The sequence below is a fragment of the Diaphorina citri genome, unplaced genomic scaffold (genome assembly GCF_000475195.1).
Source record: "Diaphorina citri unplaced genomic scaffold, Diaci psyllid genome assembly version 1.1 scaffold798, whole genome shotgun sequence".
Classification (NCBI taxonomy): Eukaryota; Metazoa; Arthropoda; class Insecta; order Hemiptera; family Psyllidae; genus Diaphorina; species Diaphorina citri.
The window spans coordinates 87,243-96,526 of NW_007378230.1; the positions used below are offsets into that span (position 1 = coordinate 87,243).

Below are 9,284 nucleotides of genomic sequence, written 5' to 3' on the forward strand. Positions count from 1 at the left end.
TAAGCCAGTTCCTTTGGTGGCAATATTCCATGGACGTGACTTCTGCACAAGTACCGTGACTTCTGCACAAGTACCCAAAATTGATATCTGGTGGTATGGCAAAAGAACCTTGAGGTGTCAGGTGGTACACAGTACACAGTGGGAACCCCTGAGATAGTATATTCACGGTAGGTACTTGTCTAGAACGCACGACTGTGAAAAATTGTAAAAATCCTTCTATAAGAGGGAAGATACTTGCTTTAGGAGTGAGTGTTTCTTATGAAGTTTTAAAAATAGCAATTTTAAAGTCAAAAAGTCACATATTTTAATGATTAGCACTTAAAAAAGTAAAAACGAACTATGTAATTGTAAAATTGTACCTAAATTGTAAATTGTAATTGTAAAAAAACAATTTTATTTCAGAAGGAACTTTATAATCCTTCAACTTCAACATGCAGAAAGTCAATCAGTACAGTTCTGTCACTACTCACTACTGACTACTGAAGTACTGAACTACTGAAGTACTGACATTTAGTTCTCCTCCTCTACAGAAGAGGCCGTGGTTATGAACAGGGCTGAGATAGGCCATTCTGAAGATGTTCTTGGCAAGTAGAAAATGATGTGGTAACTTAACACAGAGCCTTCATGAGCGTGTAAAGTTGGCGGGAAATTCGAAATTTTGATTTTTTTTTAATCCAATTGAGTGTTTTTTTTTATTTATTTAATTAGATACTTAACTTAATTCTTTCTGTTATGTGAAGTACATGTTGCTTTTTTTTAACTTAATAAATCAAAATCTTGTAAATTAAACGTGCAATTTGATTCTACTTGGTTTGACTGAAAGTTGCATGTTGAAATTACATTGCACCTAGGTTTTATGAACTCAAGTGTTTAATAAGTACCTGATGTGTTGGTCATTGATATCATATCAGTTTCGTCTAGATACATAAAATAGCGTGTTGACATGTGCGAAGAATGAAAAGTAATCCGATATGGAGGTTTCTGAACCATGATGAAAAAGTTACTCAACCAAAACCATTTTATGAAATGATCCATAATAAAGTCACTCTTTTCTAATGAAATTCAATCCTTTTTATTGGGCTCAACAGTTAATGGAAAAATATTTCTGATGAAAGTATACCAAATTCTTAGCTGTCACAAACATAAGACTACTATTTGGTTCTAGGTTCTGGCATTGTATTTCTATAGTGAAATCAGAAACTTATCTCTGAGGAATACATTCTCCCTATATGTTTAATGAAATGACATTAGATCATCATAGGCATGCGTTGAAATTCCCTCTGTCGTCATTTCAACACATTCCTCTCCATATCTTCTTTATTTTCCTCTTTTTCGTTCCTGTATTTTTCATTAGATGCAAATATTATGTCACAAAGTTGATTTGTTCCAAAGTTCCTGACTCACCTTTTTTTATGATTGTTCCTCGGTTCCGCTTTCTCATTACTTCAAGGCGCATTCTTTTACATCCATGCCTATCTAAGAACGGAAAAGTCTGGTTAGAAAATTTCCGCCCTGGCCGGGATTCGAACCCACTACCTCTAGGTTGAGAGTCGGTGATCTTAACCACTCGGCTACAGTCCTGACTCACCTGTACGGCCAATGCGACTCGTTTCCTCTCTCCTCCCGACAAAACATTGAGTACGGAGTTCTTACACTTCAACAGTCCCAACTCTTTGAGTAGTGCATCCACTGTGCGTGCCCTCTCTACATGATGTAGGTTGCGATCCATTTTGAGTCGCGCCATGAGCGTCATGTGTTCGTGAACCGTGAGCGTGTCGACAGTTAGGTCATGCTGGGGTACGAACCCGGACACTTTGACCATGAGATTCTTCTCCACCTCCAACCCGTTGAGTAGGATTTGCCCGTCAACATCACCTGTAAATGATAGGTATACATTAGTTTTTTGTCCTGATGCTAATACTAACAGCCTAACAATAACAATAATCAACAGTGAGTTACTAACAACTAACAATGTTTGACTTACTTAATTCGTGGACAACACGTTGCCCCAGTAGATGAATTCCCGAGAAGAGAAGGAAATAACGCGGATTCATCACCTTCTAGTCATTTACTGTAGAAACGTTTTGGCCACGAGTGAATTAATTCAGAAAATCTACACTAAGTTTACATTAGGTACGTATGTGCGTAGCATAGGGTGAAATAGTCCTACGTACTGGACTCCGCACACAAGAATTTAATTAGAAAAGTCCCTCATTTCAATGTGATGTGCGTAGCATGAGACTTGACTACAGTCTTTTACATCAATGCCTCGTGGTAATTCAGTGAAATGAGTGGATGTGACATAAATACAGTCTTTGTACTTTTTAGAGATTCAAATTATTAGTCAAAATGCAATTTAAGTTTTTATTTTTATTTTGAAGCTACTTCTTATAACATATACAGGATGGCCCAGCTTAACCTGACAGTTTTTAATATGAATATCTCAGTCATAAATTATTACTGTCTGTTGATTTTGAGATCGTTGTATCATATCGACTAAGAAATGTTTGCCCTTCATGATGTTTAAATTTCAAAACTGTCTGGTTAAGCTGGGCCTCTTGTATAACAATAATATTCACCTATGTTAAAAAAAAAAAAAAAAATATATAGACAGACCTATAGTATCATACAGAAAATTATACAGTTTGGTATGAACAGAATTAACAAATGAAATACATAAACCTAAAAATAGGGATACCTATAGACATCTACTAAAAATTTTCATGTAGGTACACTAATTGTGTGAGCCAACCCAATTGCAAACTTCTTGCCCTGTACTGTAAACACTATACACTTGGCAAGCAAATCTGATAGTTTCCAAACTTCTAAGTTTTCATTTATCTCATCAACCACAAACTCAAGAAGTCGTGATGACTTTATAGGTGTTTCAAATACATCTTTAACCGATTGAAATCTGAAACCTATTATCAGAAGTTCTTCTGTTGTTGTTTTCACAAAGTTTTCAATTTGTACAATTTCAAGGTTTTTTGTTATAATATATGAGTCTGATTTTTTAATTCTGTTTACAAATAATGTACAAGACACTGTTTTCAACTTAGAATACTGAGTATCTGACCTTACACCTAAACATATAGGTCCTTTTGTGTGGGCTTTACAGGGACCATACAAGTTACTTTCATCTTTGAACAAATTGTTATTAATTTGAAGCTCAATAGTTCGATTAACTATTTGCTCAAGTGGTTTATTGCAGTGTCTTAACTTTTTCTTGAGCTGGCCTAAATAATTTTCAAATGGGAAGCAACTGTAATTATCTAAACAACCAAATTTCTGGTAATCCTCTTTTATATGTAACAGAGCATGAACATTGTGGGATATTAAATGATTCCCATAAATTTCACTGAATGTTCTAACAAAGTATTTCAGTAAGTCAAAAGCATAATTTGAGAGTTTGTCAAACATTTTGCTTGAAAGAATTTTTATTGCAATGTGCAAACTTAAAAAATTATCAAACTGGATTTTATCAATATTATCTTTCAGCACAATAGGACCCACATAGACCAGAAACAATCTGAATTCTGTAGCTTTCCAATGTTTTATATCTTCTAATGGTCTACTTTTTCGTGAAAAATCTTGGGGTAGACATAACCTACATAATTCTATTAAATTATTTATTTTTGTCCAATCACTGATTTCATTGCCTCTCTTTCTCTTATCAATACGTAATGATACAGGGGCAGAGCAGGTCAATAATAACAACAACTTTTTAATCACCCCTAAACATACAACATGCATATAGTCTAGTGGAAATGAACGTATCATATCAATGTCAAGTTCCAATAATACAGATTTATTTTCAAGGTGGTGTGCACTATCTTCTCTAAGAATGAAATTTTCATGAGAACGTTTTTTTCCAACCACTACTGGAAAACAAGTTCTTCCATTCAAGCGCTCTCCTCTGCTAAAACATCTGGTACAAGAAGAATATCCAGCATGCCCTTTTATGTTCAGTATAAAAGATTTAGCTGGGCTGTCACATGCAAAAAACTTTATTCCAACACAAACTTTCTTCCCTTGAAAGTCAAAGCCTTCATCCTGAATTCTTTTCATTTCCTCTACGAATGGTGATAAATATTCATTGCTTGATTTGGGTTTGTCTAGTCCCCAATAGAGTCCAATGACGAAAATATTTGTCTTTGAAGGCCAAACATAGCCCAAAATTGGCCAAAATACACTTCTGGAGGAGTCTGTGAGAGGCAACCCATCAATGCCTATGCAGAGTTCGATGTTTTCAGAGAAACCCACCTTTGATAGAAATAGTGTCACGTAATATTGGATTCCAAAATGATAGTAAAATCCTGGTTCGAGAACTTTTAATTTTTTTATGTCCTCTCTTGGAGTTTTTAATAAAGTTCTTGCGTCATTAGGTAAATCCTTAAAACACGAGTGTTTCTTTAGACCATTTAGAAGAAAGTTGATATTAGAGTGTGTCTGATTAGTTTTTAGAGCAAAATCAACAATGAAATTTTGTATGTTGAAATCTGAACCTAATTTTTCATTATTTTCAGGAGAAATACAACCAAAGCATGATGACTCACACCCAGCTGTTTCAGCAAGATTGATAGTTTCATGTCCTTGTACAAATATACGATTATTACTATTTGATTCTTCATGTCCTTGTACAGATATACGATTATTACTATTTGATTCTTCATGTCCTTTTCGTTTTTTCCGCCAATAAGTTGTCCTATTGATGAATTTAGGACGTTGACAATCTTTAGGCATATTTACTTATCAGCTAGCGTATTTATTGAGTTGAATGCACCAGTTTGTTAAACCAAAAAACCAACCATTTACCCATCAAAGTTAGGAAGACAAGTATCATCATCCTCGTTACTCGAATGAATTTTCGTTTTTTCCGCCAATAAGTTGTCCTATTGATGAATTTAGGACGTTGACAATCTTTAGGCATATTTACTTATCAGCTAGCGTATTTATTGAGTTGAATGCACCAGTTTGTTAAACCAAAAAACCAACCATTTACCCATCAAAGTTAGGAAGACAAGTATCATCATCCTCGTTACTCCTCCTCCTCTTGGATTCCAATCTGTGCTTGGCCTGAGCCAAAAACAAACAAATGGGTTTCTCAATGCTCAAATTGTTGTCGATTGTCTGCCCAAGAGTGTTCTTCTGAACTGATTCTGTGAACAAAAATGCATATTATTAATTCTTATTTTTATTATTATAAGGAAATGAAAGGATTTATGAAAATAAAAACTGAAATAAAGTTTTGTAAAATGTCTGGAAGAGCTGTTTTCTAGGGCAGTTTGTCCGTACACAGTTTGACTGCCATAAGGTTAATTCGGAGACCCTAATAGACACGTATACCAAGTTAAAAAAATCTGGTATGAACATCACACGACTTTCTATTACATTTGCGGAATACGTATTTAAAAAAAATAATATAAAAAAATGAAAATTTTCCCGAGCCTGAGCCGCCTACGGCGGCCGATTTTTGGTCGAAAATTTCCTATCTTAAAATACTCCCCGTGTAATGAGGGATCATTAAAAAGTGTCCAAAAATTGATTTTTTTTTTTGAAAATTTTTCCAAGTCCAAAATCGACCGCCTACGGCGGCCAATTTTCGACCAAAAATTTCCTATCTTAAAATACTCCCCATGTAATGAGGGATCATTAAAAAGTGTCCAAAAATTGAACTTTTTTTTTTCCCCGTGTAATAAGGAATCATATAAAGTATGAAAAAAATTGATATTTTTTTTTTTTAAGTTCGAAGCAACATTGACTTTGGTTGATATCTTTATTTACAGGTAACTACTTTAATTTCTGATTTTTTTCCCCACTTTGAATATCCTTTTTCCCTACGGTTTTCTACATTCAAAACCCTGTCATTTCATGGCCGTTTAAACTTTTAGAAATGAAACTGGTCTCAAAAGAGAGATAATATTGTCTTCTATCTACACATGTAATCAGTTTCTTTCTAGCTTTAACACATTTTGTGCCATGGTCAAATGTTTGGAGCAAGGTTGGGGTACCTGAAAAGAACACAAAATGGCGGATATCTCGGTTAATTTGAGGATTTCGAAAAAATGTCTGGGGAACTTTTTGTAGCCCTTGACTTGTACTATTCGCCATTTTCGGCTTGACATAGCTTTGTGATACACCCTGTATAGATATATGCAGGTATATTTTATTTTCTGATTTGTATAAAGTTACGTCAGAATCTATCAATATGATTTGTATATTCAAAACAAATGGGTTCAGAGTGGTCCCCAAAGTTTACAGACAACATCTACAACATACTGAGGCCTGTAGGCTGTTGTTCCAAAGTTTGAGGACCACCTTGTATTTCACAAAGGTTTCAAAACTTACCACAAATTATTTTACAAATTCTTAGCTCTTTGAAAGATCTTTTGTGGCCATGGGACCCTGTCCATGAAAAATGGACCAACACATTGTCCAGAAATACTTGTTTGATTGTATTTCTGACAACATGGTTCAAGTTAGAACCTGATATCAGGCTGAGGTGATTAACCTGAAAAGAAAAATGTTAAATACATTACATATATATTTTAAACAGTTAACTTTGGAACCGTTAAAGCTATCAAGCTAACATTTCGTATGCTCTTCCAAAATTACCCAGCAAGTGTCTAGATTTGGGCCAACTTGCTAAAAACAGGAAGCAATTAAGCCCATGGGCAGCAAAGCTGCTAGAACCTATATATAATTTTAGTGAGTAGGTACACAAAATCATGTTCAGTTACAATTTGCTCAACCATGAGTTGAATTTATTTTTTTCCTATTTTGCATGGCAGTTTATCAAATGCATTTATCAGACAGATAACTTTTTGTTAACATTATTCCACTGATCACGTTTGAGAAAATCCTGAACAAGAGCAATCAGCCTGATTAAAGCATTTGATGAACAGGCCCTTAACTTACAAGGGACTCAGAGTTCTCTGTCTCGAGGAGTTTTTCAACTTGATCGAGCTCTTGACAGCTCTTTATGGGAAAATGTTCCAACCACATTTTGATCTGATGAGAACTAGACTCATCTGGAGTCTTTCTTGCTACGTTCATATTGCTCTTGATGTTCCTAACCTCTTCAAGCAATAGATTTTGTGTGACTTGAATGTCCACAAGTTTTCCTTTAAAAAAATCAATATAAAACACAATACATGTAAAATTATTTATATTATTAGTGACTAAATTGGTATCATACTGGCCTTATTTTATAGAAAGTTTTATTCAAAATTAGAAGAATAGATGTTGACATTTAACTTGGGGAGTAGTTATCCCCATTTGCTTTACTATACCAACTACTGATCTGATATTGATCTGAATTTGGCCATGAGATAAGTGTGGAAGGTACAAAGACATCCCACATGTTGTGGCCTTACCAGAACCATCTAACCCTTATGAAACAAATAATCTGTCTTAATCTTAATGATTTGCAATCAATGAGTAAGATGAAAACTTACTATTAAGGGCTTCAATTGCTTGAAGAATGCTGGATTCTTTCATCTCCGAATCAGAAGCTAAAGCATTGTTGATTGTTTCTCCTGAAAAAACACATATCTTAATAAGAGCGGTTTTCTGTTTGTTTGTCTGTAAGAGGTTGGCGTCTAAACGGTAAGTTGTAGAAACTTGAAATTTTGTACACAGGTTCATATTTTTATGGCAGTGGTTATAGGCTAGGTTAAAATTTCCTAAAGCCAGCCGTTCGCTAGTTATTCAAGAAATTCGAAATTTTTGGCCGACTGTGTGTGTGTGTGGTGGGTGTGTGGTGTGTGTGTGTATGTGGATAATGTGTGTGTGGTGGTGAGCGACGCAAAGCTCGCAGGTATCCCGCTAGTAGGTAATATTATAATATATATTTATTACCTACTAGCGGGATACCTGCGTGTGGTTCATAACCGATTAATAATCGTAACGATTAACAACCGTGTTAATCGGTTATGAACCACACTGGCTAGTATGACTCTGGGTGGTTTATTTCATTAAAGCTAGTTTTATGCTTAAACCAGGCTTGTCCCAGGCCAATTATGTTTTGTGGGACCAACCATCACGAAGACTAGGGCTTTCCATTTATCAGCCACCACACCCTTACAAAACACCATCTGCCTAAGCCGGTTAAGGTCCAGTTTAAAAACCCAGGGTTGCAACTGGGGTTCTTCCCTAATAATTCAATAAGAGGGCTTGTGTGCCTCCTTGGTACCTTAGTCACCTTTTACAACAGGCAATGGGTACTGCCTTGGGAGAATTCTAGACCCCTACCCTGAGGGTACAGGTCTAGTAAAGGTAATATTTCTGTGATTATGTTGTGTGATTATGTTGTTATAACACTTCTTAACCTGGCCACTTGTAGCCATAAAAGATGAAGGGAAGAGCCCTTCTTTTTTGTCCCTCCTTTAAAGGTTTAAGTATAGTAGGTATACTTTAAGATTTTACTTACCTTCACCAGCATTTGCAGATTCACTACTACAATTTTCATAATACACTGGCATTGTGAAAATGTCATCTGCATCAGAAGAATCATCCATTGCAACAATAACATCCATAACTTAAGGGGTGATCTTTTATAATAACATTCAAAACTTCCTAGAAAATTTCAAATTCAAAAAAACTCTGAACTTTTTGTAACGACCTCATGTCTCATGTGTTCAAAAAATCAAAATTTGGAGAGGTTATGTTTACATTTTTGACAATGTTGAGGAAATGTTGTATGAAGATAGTTTTTTCAATATACAAGCAAGAGTTTCAAACTAAATATTCATACAACATTTCAGAAATATGTGTTGTAGAAATATACTAATTTCAATCTTGATAGAATAAAGAAATTTAACATGTTGAAATTTCAATAACACCTGAATATTGCAGAAACAATATAATATTATAACTTGTACAACATTTAAAATTAATTATTGAGATAATATTCATTTTATACTCATTATAATTTCAACAATCCCTCCATGTTGAAGGAATGTTTTATTTACAATATTTCAAATTCAACTAACATTGAATCTTCACGCAATATTGCGGTTGCCTTTTCAATTTACTTGGCTGCATGGGTGGTTATGAACAGGGCCATCGTAGGACATCGTCGGACTTTTTGCGTGTAAAGTTGGCGGGAAATTCGAATTTTTGATTTTTTTTCCGCAACTTGTACAATCTGAATTCATTTTTTACTTTTTATCTTTAGTTTGCACGTTTATATTATACTTTTCATTTATATTAGCTAATAAAAACAAGCAAATTACAAAGCAAACAAAAATAAATATAAAATGAATTTTAAAAATTGCCGCCGG

At 34.6% G+C, this 9,284-nt stretch overlaps 2 protein-coding genes across 4 annotated transcripts; both read right to left on the reverse strand.

Annotated features, from left to right (window-relative positions):
- Positions 1-2,336: 2,336 nt before the first annotated feature.
- On the reverse strand, positions 2,337-5,093 carry LOC113468632. 2 transcript variants are annotated; one of them, XM_026825713.1, is made up of 2 exons: positions 4,996-5,093; positions 2,337-4,808 (listed from the first exon to the last, which is right to left on the reverse strand). In XM_026825713.1, exon 2 carries the CDS (start codon positions 4,741-4,743, stop codon positions 2,722-2,724), a length of 2,022 nt encoding a protein of 673 aa, XP_026681514.1. In that variant the 5' UTR covers positions 4,744-4,808; positions 4,996-5,093; the 3' UTR covers positions 2,337-2,721. The 2 variants fall into 2 exon arrangements, with proteins under 2 accessions (XP_026681514.1, XP_026681515.1); XM_026825714.1 differs by lacking the exon at positions 4,996-5,093 and adding an exon at positions 4,858-4,991 and having other exon boundaries at positions 2,337-4,628.
- LOC113468633 lies at positions 4,924-8,642 on the reverse strand. 2 transcript variants are annotated; one of them, XM_026825716.1, is made up of 5 exons: positions 8,432-8,642; positions 7,458-7,538; positions 6,919-7,124; positions 6,349-6,511; positions 4,924-5,159 (listed from the first exon to the last, which is right to left on the reverse strand). In XM_026825716.1, the coding sequence occupies exons 1-5, from the start codon at positions 8,535-8,537 to the stop codon at positions 4,999-5,001; spliced, it is 717 nt and encodes a 238-aa protein (XP_026681517.1). In that variant the 5' UTR covers positions 8,538-8,642; the 3' UTR covers positions 4,924-4,998. The 2 variants fall into 2 exon arrangements, with proteins under 2 accessions (XP_026681517.1, XP_026681516.1); XM_026825715.1 differs by lacking the exon at positions 8,432-8,642 and having other exon boundaries at positions 7,458-7,665.
- Positions 8,643-9,284: the final 642 nt, after the last annotated feature.